Source organism: Talaromyces stipitatus, genomic scaffold (assembly GCF_000003125.1).
Source record: "Talaromyces stipitatus ATCC 10500 scf_1105507295555 genomic scaffold, whole genome shotgun sequence".
In the NCBI taxonomy this organism is placed as follows: Eukaryota; Fungi; Ascomycota; class Eurotiomycetes; order Eurotiales; family Trichocomaceae; genus Talaromyces; species Talaromyces stipitatus.
The window spans coordinates 3584851-3604595 of record NW_002990116.1 but is presented as its reverse complement, the minus strand read 5'-3'; the positions used below and the strand labels follow the sequence as shown (position 1 = coordinate 3604595).

Genomic DNA, 19745 nt, shown 5'->3' with positions numbered 1-19745 from the left:
CATATCGCCCGCATTACGCTGGACATTGAACATCATTTTCTGTCGTAAGCTGTACAAACGCAGCGTCAGCCTCCCGATTTTCTCTAATATAGCTTTCATTTCCTTATTAAATACCCACCGTCTATACTCTATCTTTACACAACTCCAAAATCTTGTATACAAGCCTACACGAGCTCCGATTTCAACTCTATGCCGAACTGATCTATCTAAACGAGTTACGCAAATGTCGACTGACAATCCTACCATGCAGACGGGGACTGCAGATGGGAATACAGCCGTAAAGCTTGAAGAATCTTCTCTGAACCAACATTTTCAATCTATCGACTGGGACTCGGAGCGGCAGCTCGTTACTTCTCTTGCTAAGCTGCAAGAGCTTGAATCCAAGGTTCGTACTCCCAACCTCGAACAGTCCACTCAATATGCTAAACAAAATGATATAGATTCATGAACTCCGCTCCCTCCTCCCAGACAGACTCCTCGCCCCCATAACACCCATCATCAATCCCCGCCACACCAAAGACGGCTCAACAATAACAACCTCCATCCCGCGAAACCCGCAACAGCTCAATGCGCTTTTACGCAAATCTGCGACAGAGGGCGTCGAGGAACTAAACAGGTTTCGCCAGTTATGGCTCAGCTCAGATATGCAGGCGATTTGGAAAAGGGTGGATGAGAAATTGGCTGAGACGAAAGGGGCGTTTCCGCAGGTGGAGGCGGGGATGTGGCAAGTTGACTACGAGGGGTTATTGAGGGAGATGGATGAAGAGGGAGAACAGAAGAAGGATGCAGAGAAGGAGGGACAGGGTGGTGGGGATGTGATGGAGGTTGATGCTCAGGGAGAGAAGCAGTTGCCGGCGGGTATTATCTCTTCGGTATATGGTACGCCAGAGACGGATCTGAAGACGGTCATGGAATCGTTCCAGAATAGATCAATACCGGGATTTCGTCTCGGGCGGACAAAGAATGAGTCTATGATACTTGTGTCCCTGGGTTTGGCGGGACTCACATTCGAGGTTCACGAAGTTCTCACCACAGGTTCTGAGACGACAACAACAACAACGACATCGTCCGAAACAACCGGCCCAGAAAGTAGCACAAGTAATAAACAATCTCCCCCAGAATGGCGCGTCTCTTCCCGAAACTCCTTCGGGAGACCAAGTCGTCTCGAAAACGCGATTCTGCATCAACTGAATTCACGACCACGGAAGTGGGATTTGTGTTATTTACTCGTTTGTCTCCGTACCCCCCCGATCCTGCTTGTCTAGGCCTTAGTGCTAACAGACTCTGAATAGGAATACGTCCTCTCATACTCCAATATCAGAAGCCAACCGTGCAAGAAATGCAATCACGTAACTGGCTCATTGGCTCAGTTGCCAATTGTTCGGAAGCCGGTTGCATTGACTTCTGCCGGGGATGGGAGTGCTCCTGCTGAAGGGAGTGGTAATGGTGCAAGTAATGAGCTCGGTGTTGTATGGGAGGCATATCATCAGGCATGCATATGATGAAACCTGGGTCATCTCTAGACCAAGTTGTAGAATGGGATGGCCCTAGAGGTAATTTGACAGACAATATAGAAAAACATTACATGGCTAGTTCTGAATTCATATTATCTCCTTCATTAGACTGAAAATTCTGCCTTTAGACGGCAGAACCGGACGTACAACTCGAATATATAAACACATTTCCTCGAATAGAAAAGAATTATCAACATGTGATCAAATCAATATGCTCGTTTGCCATTATAAACTGTTGAAAAAATAAAAACGCCCACCCAAACACCCATGCCACATTCTGATAAAAACACGCTTTTGACGAAATTCGGTACCCATTAATATGTTTATAAGAGGGAAAGTAAAATGTATGCAAAGTTGAAATCGCATCGTGAGGTTTATTATATGCATGATAACAAGCATCAAAATAACCGGTAGGTACGAGACGAGACAAGACGTGTCTAAAAAAGTCCGAAGCCGCCGGCAAACGAAGTGAATGAGAAGATGGTAATGGCTGCCATACCGAGGATGAAGCCTAGTGCTTGTCGGTCCATTATTGAAACGGCCGAGTTGCAGGTTACGCAGACATAACCTAGACGAGAAGATCAGTTCCTGCATAAATGTGAAAGATGGACGAAGGAGGAAAAACTTACTGGCTAATGGGGTATACGATTGCGTAGAATACATTGCAAAAGTATACGAGGCAGGGCCCAATTGTCCTGGACTAGCAACCTGAGTGGGCGATGTACCGGCCTCATAGATGATAAGTGTATAATGCGCAGTAAGCAATGGACTCTGAGAATCAGGTCCGTACTGATCCGTTTCCCAGACCACGGAGGTCGCGTTGGCAAAACTGACATTATTGGCTAGAGTATATGTCGCACTATTCGAGCTGCAGGAGGCAATCACATCAACAGCACTAGGAGTGATGTGGAGAGAAGTGTAATTCCAGCCGAGAGTAACATTTTGCCCGATTTTGTAGTATGTTGTCGATGTTGAAGGTGGGTTGGTCATGGAAGCGCCGCCAGCAGGCCATTCAGGGTCGACGGAGATGGAGGTTGTTTTGTGAGTGCTTGTTGTCTTGGTTCCTCCTGTTGTTGTCTGTGTGCTGGAGCCTGTTCCGGTTGCAGTTCCCGTTGTTGCGGCTGTTCCTGTGGTCTGGTCGGAGGCAGTATCGGTTCCTGACGCGGTTTGTGATTGACTATTTGAGGCTGAATCGGTAGCGCTGTCCGTGGTGCTGTCCGTGGCGCTATTCGTAGCGCTATTCGTAGCGCTATCTGTAGCTGTGGTCGAGTCTATCCGGTATTAGTTGATTTGCATCTTAAACAAGGACAGATATCGGGTTTACCTCGTGCCAGGATATCATCATACATATTCCGTGATGCCCCTACCACCGACGCCAGGAGCATCAGGCTGATGAGCAGACTCAATAGCGTAAAGGACCGCATCTTTGTTGTTGCGTTGTATGTTCAGGCGATCAACCCTGTGAAGGGGCAGCCGAAAGGAGCGGGGGTGGATTCAATCGATCGACAAACGTCGAGAAATCAGGCCGTAATAACCGATTATGTTACTCAATGAGAAAGCCTTGTACGTTCTACCCTTTTGATTCAATTCAAGGATGGGTGTGACCGAGGAAGGTGAGACAAGGGATGAAAATTGCCGGCGAAAGCAAGCAAAACAATGGGCGTTGAGAGTCGGCAGCGTAAGCGAATGTTTATGCCGGTTGACAAGTCGACGTAAGCGAAGGTCGAAGCGAGTGAATGTGAAAGCAATGAAGACTTGAGAATTAGCAGGAAAAAACCGAATTAACAGAGCTTGTCAAGGTGAGAAGACAATTATCATGAGACTGAAACAGAAACGACAGAAAGATTGTTCCAGAGCCCGAGAAGCCTCCCTGTGGTGGCCTGAAGAATGAGGCATCAGCATAACTTTTAGTACTAAAGAGGAATGGCGTATTTCTATTATTGAACCATGATCAGCCACAGATGCGATCATTCCACAATAGGACTAGCTTAGCATGTTTCTTCCAAGTTTATTGGTTCACAGCTTAAAAAGTATTACCAAGATGCCCCCATTCCTGGGCCTCGACGGCTGTTAATTGGCTGAGATCCTGCAAGTCTCAGACATTTAGATAGGCTAGTATTTTCTAGGCCTAGCGTGTTTACTCTTGTTTTCCTGGTCTTCAATTGCATCATGATATCAGCCTCAAATCACTTCAGAGATCACTACCGATGCGATATTTTACGAGACATGGAGTGGATGGCGTCCTGGCAGAAATAATTTGCATTCTTATTCACGTCCCTTGCTTATACGCTTGAGCCCGAGGCAACATTCTCGGGTGAAAGCAATCCACGATCAAAGGTCATATAGTCATTATGTATTCAACTATGTTCGTACTAATATACACGATATGATTATATGTTCAACACAAGACACAATCATCAAATTCACGTTCGTCAAGGGTACATCAGTGAGTCATTCAAGAGCTAATGGGTGCCGGAATGAGGTCGACCTCACTACAGGTCGATGGGAAGGGGACAGTACCTTCTTCATAGGCGACAATCCAGAAGAGTTGGGGTAATCCGTGCCACCAGTCGCAGGCTGTTCCATGTTGATTAATATGACCGAGGATCAACTAGCAGGGTGGGAAAGGAGCTTACCGAGCCATCCACCAAACTCAGTGCTGTTGTAGGTAAGTGTGCTCTTATTCTCCAACTCGAATCCAGGATAACCCTGTCCGGCGTTGATGGTGACGAATTCCCAAGCTATTTTGTCCATGGATTAGAAATACTACTAAAACTTTTATCTTGATCTAAGGACAAACTTACCGGCATAGTTGGTAGCACCACCAATATCAAACCCATATGAAAACTCCTGTCCAATATCCATTTGCAGATACGTCTCATTCAGGTAGAAGTGGCCGGCGTTGGCTGTGACGGTAGTGAGAACGGCATCTGCCATGCCGGCACCGGTGTGATAAGCCTCGACATAGAGATTGTTGTGTGCGGTGATGTTGGATCCGGTGGTCTTGAGGAGGAATTCGCTTGGTGCTGCGAGAGACCAGGCAGCGAAAGTGGCGAAAGCCAGGGCAAGTTGTGGGAACAGCATGTTTATCGTAGACTTGTTTTAAGAACAAAATTCTGATCGTAGTAAAAAAATATGTTTGATCTGATAGTAGACAAGCCCGCAGATACAGCGAGAAACAGTCCACTTATATAGGCATAAACAGTCTGCTTAAAGCTAAACGATGACGTTGGGCGGAGGCACCATGTCGATCATGTCTCGGCTGTACTTAGCGATCAGAATATACGTACCTAGGTACTCCGCATACCTAGAGTTTCTGGCTAGGGTACTTCGGTATAGCATCATAGTCAAATGATCCTTCCATTGGTCCAACCGTCTCCTCTTTTAAGTGTCTTTGTGGGGTTGTTCTCCTGTCCATCCGAACATCTTCATTAGGGCTTCACTCTATACACAAGCTAGTCCACTAGCAACTAATGATCATCACTCGGCAATCGGAAGACAACAAAATACCCCTCGAATCAGTGAATAACGACTGAATAGTCGTATGGTAGATGAGACAAGTTCTCTTGGCGGTTGGTTTTCTCTGTTGATCAGATGATCGAGTTCATCTATGAAAGTGCATAGGTACATCCTTTGAGACAAGGCTTGCATTAGAAGTATAGAGGCTTGAAACATTTACCTATACAGACATCCATGGATCGGAGAAAATACTGAGTGGACGCATGAGTTGTTTACATCAAGTGGATCGCTTAAAGGGTTGATCTAAGAACCCTGGAAATCTGCAGTATTATCTGCTTGATCATAGCTCCAAAGCTACATCATAAGGGACGTTTTCTGAACTACATATTTTTTTGGACCCATGGGTTGCGATACTCCCCTACGCAACTCCGTACAGGAGCACCTGTTTCCAAGGTTACCAGTATATGCCAAGAGTATCCGGATGGCGGTGTACACGAGTGTATCGGACACACAGGTAACATCTGGAGTGTTTCGAAAACATCCAAGAGCACCGACAGTAGGTAGCTTACTTACTACCTGTAAAAAAGTACTACCAAGGAAGTGAGCGTCTTGAAAACATGCTGCGTATTCGGGCCATATGAACATCTATCTTACTACGTAAAGTGTGAGTTCCACTACGCATTTTAGTCTGCTCCAAAATGTGGATAATCAACGCACATACCGTGACATACGGTTGAGGGAATAGGGAGTAATCGTTCAGGGGTTACAACACCTCTGAAGATCAGATTCAGTATGACGCAGGATACTCCATATCAGACTCAAGCATATCGTACAACTTATAGGTGCACATCTATGGTATAACAGTTTATTGCTCATCACTCATAACAATCATCATATCAATTATTGCTTGGCATATTCTTTCCTCAAGGTCCATCTTCCCCTCCCATTGCGTCCACCTTTCTCCAAATTAGCGACCGTCTTAAGCGTCTCCTTAAACTCCGCTGATCGATGAGGAGTCGTACAAAATCGATTGAAATGGTCAATAAGCATTTGCGTATATGCCGAACCTCCCTGAGCAATCATGTAATCCCGAATCATGGACAAGAAATCAAGACGACCTCCGGGGACAGGACTGTCTCGAGGACTGTTCGTTCGACTACTTGTACCGCTAGTGCGATTGGCTAGGTTGGCAAGTATACTAGCAGAAGAAGGCCCGGCACCCGCTCCTCGCGCAACACTAGCTGCTCCTCCAAACGCCGAGCGGGGCCGTCCTTCAGGTGGTCGTCCGGCTATACCGAATTGTCCGGTCCATGTGGGAGTGCCTACGGGGACTGATCGGGCGGTTTGTTCGGCTTTGCGCAATTTCTCGGCTGCTTCTGCTGCAAGACGTTTGGCTTCGGCTTCGATGATGGTTCTATCTGGGGCGATGATCTTTTTGCCGTTGATGATTCGGTCGTGTTCGAGGGCCGAGTGGACGCCAGATTGGGCAAAGATGGTTTCCATTAAACGTGCTTCGGATCTGGGAGCTCCGTTATCCTCGCCCTTGTCTTCAGCTTCGTCTACGTCTTCGTGGAAATGCTCAACAGCTGCTATTCCTTCGACTTTTTGAATGTCTTTTTCGTCACTGATGGACACTGCCTGCTCCGTCCCGGGTTTCTTCTCCTTCGTTTCACCCTTTTCTTGATAGGTGACTTCCGTTTTGAACATATTACTAGTCTCGGTTTGCCCTTCTTCTCCCAACGAAAAGAGATCGTGTAGGTTGCTCATCTCGAACGTCTGTCGCTGTTTCGGATCTTTCAAAACCTTGTTCGTCAGGAATTGTTTGAAGATTTGCCGATGGTAGATCTTCTCCTCGATCGTTCCCGCTGTCATTAATCGATAAATTGTGACTTCTCTCTTCTGACCTAATCGCCACGCCCTTTCACGAGCTTGCATGTCAGTTGATGGGTTCCAGTCCGGATCATAAATGATTACTCGATCGGCGCCAGTCAGATTCACGCCTAATCCCCCGACTTTTGTCGTGAGTAGGAAAACATGTATATCCGGTGAGTTATTGAATTCATCAACGAGAAGTTGACGCCGATGGATTGGAGTGTCGCCATCCATTCTTCGGTAGTTGAAACCAGACAATGTATTCACGAATTTCTCGAGGATGTTAAGCATGATCCGATGTTGCGCGAACAATAGTGTCTTGTGTCCGGTATCCTTCCACAGTTCCAAAAGCGCTTTCACGACTTGCATTTTCCCTGATTTGGAGGCATCGCCATACCCAGTTGTAGTTGAAAAAAGTTTGTGTGTGACAAGATCTGGGTGGTTACAGATCTTACGTAGCATATCCACTCCGTAAAGAACCTGTCTTCGACCAGCAAAAATCGAGTTACATTCCTGAGAATTTAGGAACTGCTCGTAAGCTTTTCTTTGGAGTGGAGAAAGCTTGCAGAAGAGCACTTGTTCACTCTTTTTGGGTAAATCAGAAGCAACATCCACCTTGAACCGTTGAAGAAGATACGGGCTGATGGCATCTTTCAAAGTCTCCGCACATCGCGCAGCAGTCTGGACTTGTAAGTTACTGGCATTCGCATAACCGCCTTGGCGGATAGGAAACTCAAATTGGTTTCGAAAGTCAACCAGAGTCCCCAAACGCATAGGAAAGACAAAGTCGAAGAGTGACCACAGCTCGGAGAGGTTGTTCTGCATCGGAGTACCGGACAAAATCAAGCGATGAGGAGTGCGCAATTCCTTGCAGTGAATTGTGATCGATGTATTGGGGTTGCGGATCTTGTGTCCTTCATCAAGAATAGCACAATCCCAGTCAACTGGGATCAAAACAGGTGCATATGTCTGTAGTCCGGAGTACGTCGTAACCAGCACATGCCCTTCTTCAACGACTCGTTGGACAATCTTTTTCGCCGTTTTCTGAGCTTTGGTCATGGTATAAGGTCGACTTGGATCCCACATTTCATTGGTCAGAGCGTTCTCGCGATTGCTCTCGCTTCGAACATTAATCATGCCACTTCCTGATGTATGAAGAATAGAGACTCTAAAAGGTGGCCACCATCGATGGAATTCAGTTACCCACTGTTTCATGACAGTTGCAGGAGCAACCACAATCACCGGTTTGTTTAACAAACGGCTGTGATGAAGACCAGCTAGAAAAGATATAACCTGAATCGTTTTTCCGAGACCCATCTCATCACCAATGATACCACCGACCTGCTGCTGATAGAGCTCCCAGAGCCACTGAACGCCGGTTTTCTGATAGTCAAACAGTACCGGGAATATATCGCCGGGCACACGATAGCCCCCATCATATTCAGCATCTGGGACGGTAGGATGGGGTAAGAACCATTCTTCCTCAGGTCCTTCCCTGGTTGTCCGGTCAGGTTGTTCGGACTCCTCGGTTTTAGTTTCTGATTCGGCTGCTCGCTTTCGAGCAGCTCTTCGACGACGAATCCATCGCTTCAATCGAGCTTGATAAAAATCTTCATTACCATCGTCTAACCCTCGAAGATCTTCCATGCCATCTCTATCAGGCCTTTTGCCAGTTTGCTTCTCGCGGATCTCTCCAGGCGTAGGATCAAACTCATCCGTTGAAGACGAGAGATCTTCACTTTCGACATAACTATCATCCTCTCCCTCCTCATCGGCCCGTTTTGTTCGTTTGGCACGGCCTTGGCGACGATCGTAGGTTACCCTTCTCTTCTTGCGTGACCTCCCCGAGTCCGAAATGTCTTCAGATGTTATCTCACTAACGTCACTGATATCGATACCCGGAAGTCGTAAGTCACGGTGAGAAACTGTGGCTCGTCGAGAGGCATCCTGTAAAGCTTCGGCTTCGTCGCGTTCGTCTTCGGCGTCTATTAAAGCGTCATGTAAACTTGCCAGAGGTCCCTCTTTCGGTCCAGTTCCCATCTTCGAAAAGGGCGTAATTTTTCCCGTACGGATGAGATACTCCCGCCTGGACTCATTCGGCAGTCTTCCGGATTCAGTACTCGGGATATCATTCTTCTCTTCATGGCGATTATCAATGCGCTCTTGTATTTCCTTCAAATCATTTTCAAGCGACAATAGTTGTTCTTGTGCCTTTGCGATGTCGGATTCAGTGCGCACTCTTTGAGCGGGACCGATACGTTGTTCCAAGCGGTGGTAGAGCTTCAAAATCTGATCCTCTAGTTTCCTATCGGAGTCAATATAAGAATGGGGCGGAGGATTCGAAAAGCTTACAGTTTCTCCCTAGTCGTGCGTTCGATCCGTTTCTGGTCTCGCTCGTCGGCTTGCTCGATAAGAAGTTGGTCGGCCTACGCATTCAATATTTAATTAGAGCCACATTATGATAGTTTTGAAAAGAAGAATACTTACCTGACGGCCGAGCTCTCTTTCGAGTTCCTCCTGATTCCGAACATTTGCCTCGAGTTCGCGGAGCTTTGCTGTCTCATCTACCAGAGACGTGTCTGCGGCTGGATCCAAGCCATTCGTAAAATCAGACTGCATAGCGTCAAATAATTTTGCGGAGATGGTGTTGAAGTCGCTGCTCAAGTTACCAGCTGCGCTGCGTGGGCGAACAAGAAGCGACTACAGCAATAGGCGCAAAGCGTCAATCATGATGGAAAGGAGCTTGACATCGACGGATCGTTCAGACATGCTAAGCAAATACCTTGGTGCAAGAACAAAGGTAAGTAGCTGACAGTATTTCCAAGTCAGCCTTCCGATCTCATCGTAAAACAAGCCAAGAATAACAGTCCATCAAAAAAGGTAGCAAATGCTTGTTGCGATGAACGATGACATCGGTGAAAAGTGAGCGGCAGAATAATGTGGCGTCAGTCACCGCCCGGCTGTTGCCTTACGAATGAGTCAAGCATCCAGGCACCCAGGCATCAGTTTCACTTCAGCAGCGACTCACCATGTCAATGACATTCGCCATTTCTTCTTCATGACTCTTGAATATGCTGTTATTTCTCTGTCTATACATATGCGACTAATTGACACCCCAGATTCAAGTTGATTCGCAGCAGAACGGACAGCGCCTGACTTCCTACAAGCGGCCTTTTAATTATACTGGTGTCGTCATGCGGAACAGGGTCAAATTCCGAGTCCCGGAGTGTAAGAAGTACTGAGCAACCGTGCTTATATGGAGTTATTTTGAGGCAAAGCTTCTGCAGTTCGTTCAATGCAATGGCATTATAAACAATGGTGGAAGCCGTGCCATTGTTGTCTGTGTGTCTGGCACTACTCGGCCACAATGGTGGAGAGACTCACACATACTGGTTACTATATGTAAAGCAATTGAAGCAGCTCGTAGATGAAAAATAATAGTGATACGGACATCATTCAATAATCGACAATAATGGCCGAAAGAAGTAACCCGAAGGAAGGGGCAGCTGGGAGCATCTGGGAGCAGCTCTTTCTCTCACAGAGAGTGCTCTCTACTCTCCCGGCCCAACCCCAACCTCCACCTCCACCATCTTCCCTTTCATTTTCTCCCCCTCATTCTATCTTCTTTCTTCTCCTGTCTCTCTTTTCTTACTTATCTCGCCATTGAGGAATCATAGTTTATCCTGCCTGCGCAAAACATAGTGTACTACTGCCCACTGCAGATATTCTATCTCATCTCTCCAGGCTGAAGGCCCAAAGCGATCCTAGTCCTAGCCGAATCCTCACTGAGGGCTAGACTAGCTTCTATTAAGCCTAGCTTGATAGGTCTTACAGTCACCACTCACCAGTCATTTCCTCCCAGCTGGCCGCCCAACGGCAATCTACTTAGATTTGTGACAGCGATCTTTGTCCTCTTCCCTCCTTGCACAATCCCGTCTCGTCAGACTTGGTGCTCGGCTTTCTTCTTCAGCCTGCTCCTGCGACGGCCATCAGTAAAGAGGATTCTGGATGATGAATAGCGGCGCCTCTCCTTAACAACAAGTCACCCATTCCACGCGTTAGCCGCTACTCGCTTGCGTCAGACGCCATCCCCCCGCCGTTCTGCTCTACGTCGCCTATACAACCCGCAACAGTGTGAGAGTCTCGGTGACGTGCCTGCCTACCCAACTCGTCTCTCCCGCCAGTCACCCATCGCACTGATTAAGCGCCGTCGCCAATCCAGAAATAATTGGAATATATTCCTTGCGCCAACTACTTTCCTCGCTTGGATTTTACTTGCTCTTTCCGCATGCTAGTGAGTTGACGCCGAGCGCCACGCCATGGATTCCCAGTGGCAGTCTTACGGGGATCATTCGTCGGGTCACCCAGGTCATCATGATACCTCGACAAGTCAGAATCCCTATCGAATGAGCACAAAGTATAATGGTCAGCAGCAAGCTCAGGCGCCTGCGGGATATACTTATGAGAGCTACCAGTCTCCAATAGCCGCTGCGCAAGCCTCAAGTGGAGGCTCCAGCTCCAAGCCTGTATCGATGGCTTCGTCCCCAGCGGCCACGCCTCATACTCGTGACTACTTTACTGATGTCGATACGCCAATGGAGGACGCTGATCCTTACAATCGTGCTAAGTATTCTTCTAGAGCAAATCACAATACACGTCCGTCATCGCAGTACATGCCGACCGAAGAGTCAACTGCGGCGCGTCGATACTCACCGATGAATATCTTGTCGCCAACTCTGCCATACTCGTCCAGTCCTACCAAATCAAGTCAAAATCCATTCACAGCACCTCCTTCCGGTCCAAATAGTTCTCGCCAGTCTCCTACCAGAGCCAGTGTTTATGCGTCACCCCCGCAAGGGTATCAATCTCCACCAGGTCGGTCTCAATCTCTGATCATTATCGTTGACAAGTGTGTCATAGCTAATACGCGATTCTCATTATCTAGGCTCACGGGCTCCTCGATTGCCTGTCCTACAGTCGACGGATATGAGTCCAGAGCAATATTTCCCCTCATCAGCTACGTCACAATTGAGTGCCCCGTTCGGCTCTGACTTGAAGTCACCACCCACAAACCAATCTACCAACCACAAACAAGTTCCTGGTCGGGGGCCGATACCCAAATTTTCTAGCATCAAGTCGATGCAGGAGCTCAAACCAAGGATTAATACGCAGCCAGCTTTTCGAAGGGCCAATCCTGAAGGGGGTTTCATCAGTGTAAGTATCCACGTACCTGTAAGCGTACATAAAACTAATTCAGAGGTTCTAGCCACTGCAAGCACTCACAACCCACCTACCGGCTACGTATCGCATATGCAATCCGACATTTAAATACGAATCTTCGCGCAATCCACGCCGTGTCCTTACAAAGCCCAGCAAAGGGGTCAAGAATGATGGGTTTGATAATGAAGATAGTGATTATATTTTATATGTCAATGATATCCTGGGTAGTGAAGACGGAGGTCACAAGTATGATATCCCATGTTTTTTTGATTCATAATGTCCGCTGACTATTAAAGCAACCGATACCTTATTCTTGATGTTCTGGGTCAAGGTACTTTCGGACAAGTGGTGAAGTGTCAGAATCTCAAAACACAGGAAGTTGTGGCCGTAAAGGTGGTAAAGAACAAAACGGCCTACTTCAATCAGAGTATGATGGAGGTGTCCGTACTGGACCTGGTATGTTCTTGTTTATTGCTCGCGACATTTCCTTTGCTGACAATCTATGAAGCTCAACAAGAAGTATGACAAGAACGATGATCACCATCTCCTTCGACTCAAGGATACTTTTCTTCATCGGCAACATCTATGCTTGGTCTTTGAATTGTTGAGTGTGAATCTGTACGAACTTATTAAGCAAAACCAGTTCCGCGGACTGAGTACAACACTGGTGCGAGTATTTGCACAACAATTACTCAATGGACTTAGTCTTCTCAACAAGGCTCGATTGATTCATTGTGATCTAAAACCGGAAAATATCTTGCTGAAAAAGTAAGTTCAACTGACGAAAAGGATAGCGGCACGTGTAGAGCTGACAAAATACTCTGCAATATAGTCTAGAAAGTCCCATCATCAAAATAATTGACTTCGGTTCCGCTTGTGATGAACGGCAGACGGTATACACTTATATTCAGTCACGATTCTATCGCTCTCCGGAAGTCCTTTTGGGATTGCCGTATTCATCGGCTATTGATATGTGGTCTTTGGGCTGTATCGTGGTTGAGCTGTTTCTAGGTCTACCTCTCTTCCCAGGTTCGTCCGAATACAATCAAGTAGCCCGCATTACAGAGATGCTAGGACTGCCTCCCACATGGATGCTGGAGATGGGCAAGCAGTCAGGAGAGTTTTTCGAAAAGACACAAGATGAGTTTGGTCGGAAAACGTGGCGACTCAAGAGTATGGAACAGTACTCTCGCGAGCACAACACCAAGGAACAACCTAGCAAGAAGTACTTCCAGGCAAACACGCTAGAGGAAATCATTCGCAGCTATGCGATGCCGAGGAAAAACATGAAGCAATCAGAAATTGAAAGAGGTAAGATACACTTCACCCGTAACTTATACAAGTAGAAAGATTAGTGGCTAACACAATACAGAGGTCAATAACCGTGTTGCATTTATCGATTTCGTGCGCGGCCTTCTTCAAATCAATCCTCTGGAGCGATGGTCCCCCCAACAGGCTAAACTGCATCCCTTCATCACCCAGCAGAAATTCACCGGCCCGTTTGTACCTCCAATGAACTTGAAGTTCTCAGCACTCAACAAGAGTATCGCTCCCGGCATACAGCAACAGCAACAAGCAGAAGCTGCGAGCAAACAGAGAGCGGCACAGGCGGCTCAAGCAGCTCAGGCTCAGGCCCAATCTGCAGCACAGTCGGCCTATGCCATGCAGATGGGTCAATATCATTCGCCGTCCCATAATCAAGCACCACCTGTGTACAACGGAATGTACCCTGCTCACCAACAGGGCGCACCACCACCCTATCCTGCTCAGCCACCGGGTTATGGACACCAAATGGGCATGATGCAGGGACAAATGCAACCACAGTATCCACCTTCGCAAAGTCTCTACGCACAGGCAACGACAAGGGCTGGGAGACAACGAGCAACTACTCTCGATCCGCAACAAGGGGGCATACCGCCTACTATACAGCGTGTGGCCAGTCATCTTGATCCCAATGCGCCAATCAGACTCCAGCCGAGTCCCGCATACTATCCTCCACCTCCAGATGGCTATGCTGATACCGCTGCAAATTCACGGCGTCGTGGAAGCCGAGCAGGTGCTGGTCATCGCAACAGGGACTTTATTCGCACTCTTGAAGACGGTGCTCTCGGCGATGGCTTCATGGGGCAAAATCAATGGCATTAGTTGGTTTATCTATTACCCCAGCTTGTGTTGGGGTACAGGTCTATAGGCATAGTTCGTGGTCTAAACGGGTATAGTACCAAGGAAAGGTTTCGTCTTGACATCCGAAATTATAAGCTCCTGTTTGGGCATGGTACAACGAGGGGAATGAACTTTGTCATACATCTGATTCTGTCGATCCACCTACGCTAGCTGTCTGCTTTATGGGTCTGTGTTTTCTTTTGGGAAATCATTTACCTTCGACATGATACTTAGGCTCCCGTCACCGGTCCACATGAAGGCCGTATAATGCCACCTTGATCTTGTTCACGCGCCCGTACAATCTTCGAAGAGCGATGGACGCCTGAGAAGTCAATGGTGATATTGGAGCCACAACTAATGCCGAAAGCACAAGTCGGCACGCCTCCTGGTTGTTGCTTCCGTCACTCGCGGAAGACTCAATATCATTAGGCATTTATGAGTTGTTTTGGCATAGCGCCGGCGCAAATTTTTGGGAAGACTGTTTTGTTATTCCTACGCATTGATGTTTTCAATTGCGATAACCATCAACTCTTAACGTTTTTGATGATAGCTTTGCTCTTTTTCATGGCTGTACGAAGGTCGCGAAAAAAAAACGATTGAGAACGCGTTATAAGTATATAGTCTGTTTTATGTTATAGTTCCTGTAGTTGTATACAGAATAGCAAGCCAAATATACCTTACTTACCTGCCGAAGCCCATCGTTAGAATACAACACATTATTGACAAAGGGTGAAAACATCCATGCTGGCGTCAGGCGTCAAAAGCGTGAATAGTCTTGGCATGCCGTCTCCGCCGTTACCTGATTGGGTTAAGCGACCCCTCGCTTAAATTTTGTATCGCCGCCTTTCCAAGTCATCCCACTGCGGCTTCAAGGAAACACTTGATTCGCAGCGAATATCCTTCCATCACCAGGGGCAATATCATCGTCATCAGCCTAAAAAAAGACCCTTTTCCGGCAAGATACCACCGTGTTTCTTGTTATAGGTCAAAACGCGCAACAAGTGAAAAGACCAACAGCCGCAAACATGTCTCGTTTCTTCCACGGTGGCGGCAGCGACAGCGAAACCAGCTCCTCTGACGAGGAGGAGCTTTACAGCGATCGCGAGGAGGAGGAGGAGCAGTCCGAAGAGGAAGAATCTAGTGATGAATATTCCGAAGAGGAGGACTCTGAGGAGGAGTCCAGCGAAGATGAGGATCGACCAAAAAAGACTGGTGCTAATATTTTCTTGAAGGATGAGGGTGAAGATACCGATGAGAGTGAAGATGAAGATAGGGTGACTGTTGTCAAGAGTGCAAAGGATAAGCGACTTGAGGAATTAGAGAGCACCGTTAAGCTCATTGAAAATGCTGAGAAAATTGGCGACTGGGCTGTTATCTCGACTGGTGAGTTAAACTACGATATAGGGGATTTTTCTCATTGCGATCATCGCTGACTTGAATTGTTCTGTCCAGAGTTCGATAAGCTCAACCGACAGCTTCTTAAGATTACTCAGTCGGGGCCTACACCAAAGATTTATATCAAAGCTATTGCCGATCTTGAGGATTTCATGAACGAGACCATTGCAAAGCAAAAAACTACTGGGAAGAAGATGAATGCGAGCAACACCAAAGGTCTTAATGCCGTCCGACAACGTATCAAGAAGAATAACAAGGACTATCAAGCCGAAATCGATAAGTACCGAGAGGACAAGGATGGCTACATGGAAGCCGTTGAAGCAGAGGAGGTCAAGATCGAGAAACCATCCCGACTTCGCGTTACTCCCACTCTCGATGCGCTCACCATTGCTGACGATGAAGGTTTCTCGACCGTTGGCCGTCATGGCAAGACCTTACAATACACTCCCGAAAGCATCCTCAAACACTTGCGTATCATTGTCGAATCTCGAGGAAAGAAGAACACAGACCGTTTGGAGCAAATTCGCACCATGGAGAAGTTGCTCGAAGTCTCTCAGACTCCCTATCAACAAATTCGTGTCTACCTTACTCTTATTGCCACTCGTTTCGACCTCACATCCTCATCTACCGCTAACCACATGAGCCCTGAGCAATGGAAACTGGCGGAGGGAGAGTTCTCTAAACTTCTCGGTGTTCTCGAAGAGAACCGCAACCATATAGTATTTGAGGGTGCTGAGGAGTGGGAGGATGATGACAAGCTTCCTCAAGTTGCTGAGGGAGAAGTTCTCCGTATCCCGGGAAGCATTGTATCCTTCGTCGAGCGCCTGGATGATGAGCTTACCCGATCACTTCAGCACATTGACCCGCACACTGCTGAATATATTGAGCGACTTGGTGATGAGCAGGCATTGTACACCGCTCTCCTCCGTACACAACTGTATGTTGAGGAACTTGGCAAGACCGACAAGAGCGAGCCCAGACAGGATAGCCTCAACCGGGTCGTCATCAGAAGGTTGGAGCACGTATACTTCAAGCCTTCCCAAGTCGTGTCCATTTTGGAAGATGCTACCTGGAAAGCAATCCCCCAGAAGTTGGAGTCCACCATCACTCCTCGTTCATCGACCTCCGATGTTCCTGCCTTGGTTCAGACTCTGTGCAACTACCTGTTCAGGTATAGCGATGGCATCATCCGTGCTCGCGCAATGCTTTGCCAGATCTATTTCCTTGCTCTTCACGAAAACTACTACCGCGCTCGTGATCTTATGCTCATGTCTCACTTGTCAGAGAACATTGCCAACTTTGACGTCAGCACACAAATCCTCTTCAACAGGACCCTTGTTCAGATCGGTCTATGCGCTTTCCGCGCTGGTTTGATCTATGAGGCCCAGAACACACTTTCTGATATCTGCGGTAGCGGACGTCAGAAAGAACTCCTTGCACAGGGTATCATTCTTCAGAGATACTCCACTGTCTCGCCAGAGCAGGAGAAGCTTGAGCGCCAGCGTCAACTGCCATTCCACATGCACATCAACTTGGAGCTTTTAGAGTGCATTTACCTCACATCAAGCATGTTCTTGGAAGTTCCACTTATGGCACAGACATCTTCCAGCCCCGAGATGAAGCGACGCGTTATCTCCAAGACCTTCCGTCGTATGCTCGACTACAACGAACGACAAGTCTTCACAGGTCCTCCTGAAAACACCCGAGACGGCGTCATCATGAGCGCCAAGTTTTTGGCTGCCGGTGACTGGAAGAAGGCCACCGAGCTATTGAACTCGATCAAGATTTGGGACTTGATGGCTCAACCCGACAAGATCAAGGCCATGCTCGCTGAACAGATTCAAGAGGAAGGTCTGCGTACCTACCTATTCACATACGCACCTTTCTACGACACTCTATCTGTCTCCACACTCGTAAACATGTTCGAACTTTCAGAAAAGAAGGTCTCGTCTATCGTCAGCCGCATGATCTCTCACGACGAACTCGCCGCAGCGCTCGACCAAGTCAACGACGCCATCGTTTTCACCAAGGGCGTTGAACTCTCCCGTCTTCAATCCCAGATCGTCACTCTCGCCGACAAATCCATGTCTCTTCTCGAAGCCAACGAGAAGACGCTGGAGCAACGTACACAGGGTATGGCAAACGCTTTCCAGAGAGAGCAAGGACCTGGTGCTCGTGGTGGCCGTGGCGGTCGTGGCGGTGGTCAAGCTCGTGGTGGAGCTAGATTCCCTGGAGGTCAACAACGACGACCAGGCGGTCAACAATTCGGCGGTGGTGCATTGGGTGGTGCTATTAAGGCATAGACTAGATTCATGTCTATCTCTTTCCTTTTTTCTGTTATGTCGTCCCTTCTCTTATGAAGACTGATGAATGGCCTCAACTTTTTTTAATGTAAACACTTTCGCCCTCACATTATTTCCCAGCCACTTTTTCAGGAAAAAAAGTATCATTCATCATCATTTTCATGTCTCTTAAGTCTTCATGTCGGAGTTTTTGCGTGTTTTATTCCTCTAGGTGGAAATAAGAAACATTTTACCTCTTATATTGATGATCGGATGTGGTCACGTGCTTGGTCCATGTTTGATGTCCTAGAACTTGGCTATCGAATCAAAAGATTTTTAAAGACTGCATAGGTGTCTTGGTATTATTACTAGTCGAGAAACTGCTGTACTTTCAGGTCCTTTGCACTTCTAGGTGCTACGGAAAGGCCCTTCCCTAAGTTCCTAGGCACCTGTGTAGACTGAGTACAGAGAGCCAGCATGTTAAGTACCTAGGTATATGTCAGGCGTTCAACGATACTACATACAGCGCAAGCGTCGCAGATGAAATGGGGCAACCATGAGTGTACCATATGTATACTTCGACAGATTGATCCTACCACAAGAGGGAGGACACAATCATCGGTTGATGGCGGCACATATTCCTGTAGGGATGACATCAAAGTATGAAATACTTTCGGCGTGTTGGCTGCCTGTGCATGATTGCTGACGCGCAGGGCCAAGGGATTTGCTCTCAACATCTGTGTGAGTCGAAAAAGGTTCGGGCTATATGTCCCAGAATAATATTTCCCATCCATGCCGGTTATCAATCACATATCCTCATCCAAAAGATTCTGAGGAGACCAATATTCGTGTTCCACGCATTGACTGTCGAGCCAGACTAGCCCGTCAGCTAGTAGATCGTCTAATACAGTCTTTCCGCGTGCCCTTTCCCAGCCAAGATTTGCCTGCAGCATGGAAACGGTGACAAAGCCGAGAAGCTGTAGTACTTCCAGAACGGTGGCTTGGTCTGAGTTGAGCTCTTTGGGTATAGAGCGGATGTATTGCTTGCTACCGACGTTGATGATACTGAAGCCGGATCCAAGTGGCTCTAGCGACTTGACAGCTCGGAGGATATCGTCACTAGGGATAAGTATTAGAATGGGTTCTCCGAACAGGATATTCTATGTAACGTACTTGGAAACCTCCAAGCCTCCACCGATGGCTTTACCTCTCCCGACTCTCTTGCGACATTCTTCAACACCTAACAAACCACCATTTTCGCCTCTTGTCTCTCGACAGAGCTCGACAACCCTGACCGCAACCTCAAAGTAGAAGTCATTCATATCACCGCCAAGTATCTGCGTCCAGAAACTCCCACCCTCCATTAACCCTTTCCTACCACTGCCTTTACCTTTGACATTGCTAGCGGCGAGAGGGTCAACACCGATGGTATTACACATACGCGCAAACTCGGCGCGGAAAGTCGGATTTGATCTGATCTTAGATGCATGTTCGAGTGCGAAAGTGTGTAGTAAGGATTGAAAGACTGATAGTTGTGTTTGGAGGGAGGAGAGGTGTGTTGAGCGTAGGTTTGCGCCGTGGTTTGCGTAGGATTGCGTTGCTTGGTTTCGGTTGGCGAATGCGCCAAGACCGACGCCTCGACGAGTAGCCATTATTCAAGAAATAGATGGTACTACATATCAGATGTACCTGTCTTGAAAGCGATAGCGAAGCCTTTAAGCAGATAAGAGACGTATCTGACGTTGCCGTCATATGCGGGACCGTCGCTAGCCCTAGCCCTAACTCCGATAAGATAACGTCGGAACCAAATCGGCCCGACATCACTTATCGACCAATCTAT

At 47.5% G+C, this 19745-nt stretch overlaps 7 protein-coding genes across 8 annotated transcripts; 3 read left to right on the top strand and 4 right to left on the bottom strand.

The window, feature by feature from the left end:
* Positions 1-15: 15 nt before the first annotated feature.
* On the top strand, positions 16-2082 carry TSTA_124160 (uncharacterized protein). The gene is made up of 3 exons (XM_002482635.1): positions 16-385; positions 441-1229; positions 1293-2082. Exons 1-3 carry the CDS (start codon positions 224-226, stop codon positions 1500-1502), a joined length of 1161 nt encoding a protein of 386 aa, XP_002482680.1. The 5' UTR covers positions 16-223; the 3' UTR covers positions 1503-2082.
* On the bottom strand, positions 1312-3315 carry TSTA_124150 (uncharacterized protein). Its single transcript, XM_002482634.1, has 3 exons — positions 2839-3315; positions 2144-2785; positions 1312-2082 (listed from the first exon to the last, which is right to left on the bottom strand). The coding sequence occupies exons 1-3, from the start codon at positions 2936-2938 to the stop codon at positions 1952-1954; spliced, it is 873 nt and encodes a 290-aa protein (XP_002482679.1). The 5' UTR covers positions 2939-3315; the 3' UTR covers positions 1312-1951.
* Positions 3316-3840: 525 nt separating this feature from the next.
* TSTA_124140 (uncharacterized protein) lies at positions 3841-4670 on the bottom strand. Of its 2 annotated transcripts, XM_002482632.1 has the most exons (3): positions 4319-4670; positions 4151-4255; positions 3841-4091 (listed from the first exon to the last, which is right to left on the bottom strand). In XM_002482632.1, exons 1-3 carry the CDS (start codon positions 4596-4598, stop codon positions 3970-3972), a joined length of 507 nt encoding a protein of 168 aa, XP_002482677.1. In that variant the 5' UTR covers positions 4599-4670; the 3' UTR covers positions 3841-3969. The 2 variants fall into 2 exon arrangements, with proteins under 2 accessions (XP_002482677.1, XP_002482678.1); XM_002482633.1 differs by lacking the exon at positions 3841-4091 and having other exon boundaries at positions 4115-4255.
* A 1088-nt stretch (positions 4671-5758) lies between these two features.
* On the bottom strand, positions 5759-10081 carry TSTA_124130 (DNA repair protein Rhp26/Rad26, putative). Its single transcript, XM_002482631.1, has 4 exons — positions 9874-10081; positions 9333-9545; positions 9198-9271; positions 5759-9150 (listed from the first exon to the last, which is right to left on the bottom strand). Exons 1-4 carry the CDS (start codon positions 9940-9942, stop codon positions 5874-5876), a joined length of 3633 nt encoding a protein of 1210 aa, XP_002482676.1. The 5' UTR covers positions 9943-10081; the 3' UTR covers positions 5759-5873.
* Positions 10082-11164: 1083 nt separating this feature from the next.
* On the top strand, positions 11165-14918 carry TSTA_124120 (protein kinase Yak1, putative; the record flags this gene model as incomplete). The annotated part of the gene is made up of 7 exons (XM_002482630.1): positions 11165-11720; positions 11791-12059; positions 12112-12311; positions 12362-12521; positions 12574-12833; positions 12898-13376; positions 13438-14918. The coding sequence occupies 7 exons, from the start codon at positions 11165-11167 to the stop codon at positions 14208-14210; spliced, it is 2697 nt and encodes an 898-aa protein (XP_002482675.1). The 3' UTR covers positions 14211-14918.
* A 262-nt stretch (positions 14919-15180) lies between these two features.
* Positions 15181-17926, top strand: TSTA_124110 (eukaryotic translation initiation factor 3 subunit EifCc, putative; the record flags this gene model as incomplete). The annotated part of the gene is made up of 2 exons (XM_002482629.1): positions 15181-15611; positions 15681-17926. The coding sequence occupies exons 1-2, from the start codon at positions 15254-15256 to the stop codon at positions 17924-17926; spliced, it is 2604 nt and encodes an 867-aa protein (XP_002482674.1). The 5' UTR covers positions 15181-15253.
* A 785-nt stretch (positions 17927-18711) lies between these two features.
* TSTA_124100 (ELL complex subunit Eap30, putative) lies at positions 18712-19643 on the bottom strand (the record flags this gene model as incomplete). Its single annotated transcript, XM_002482628.1, has 2 exons — positions 19079-19643; positions 18712-19024 (listed from the first exon to the last, which is right to left on the bottom strand). Exons 1-2 carry the CDS (start codon positions 19555-19557, stop codon positions 18712-18714), a joined length of 792 nt encoding a protein of 263 aa, XP_002482673.1. The 5' UTR covers positions 19558-19643.
* Between the last annotated feature and the right edge of the window lie 102 nt (positions 19644-19745).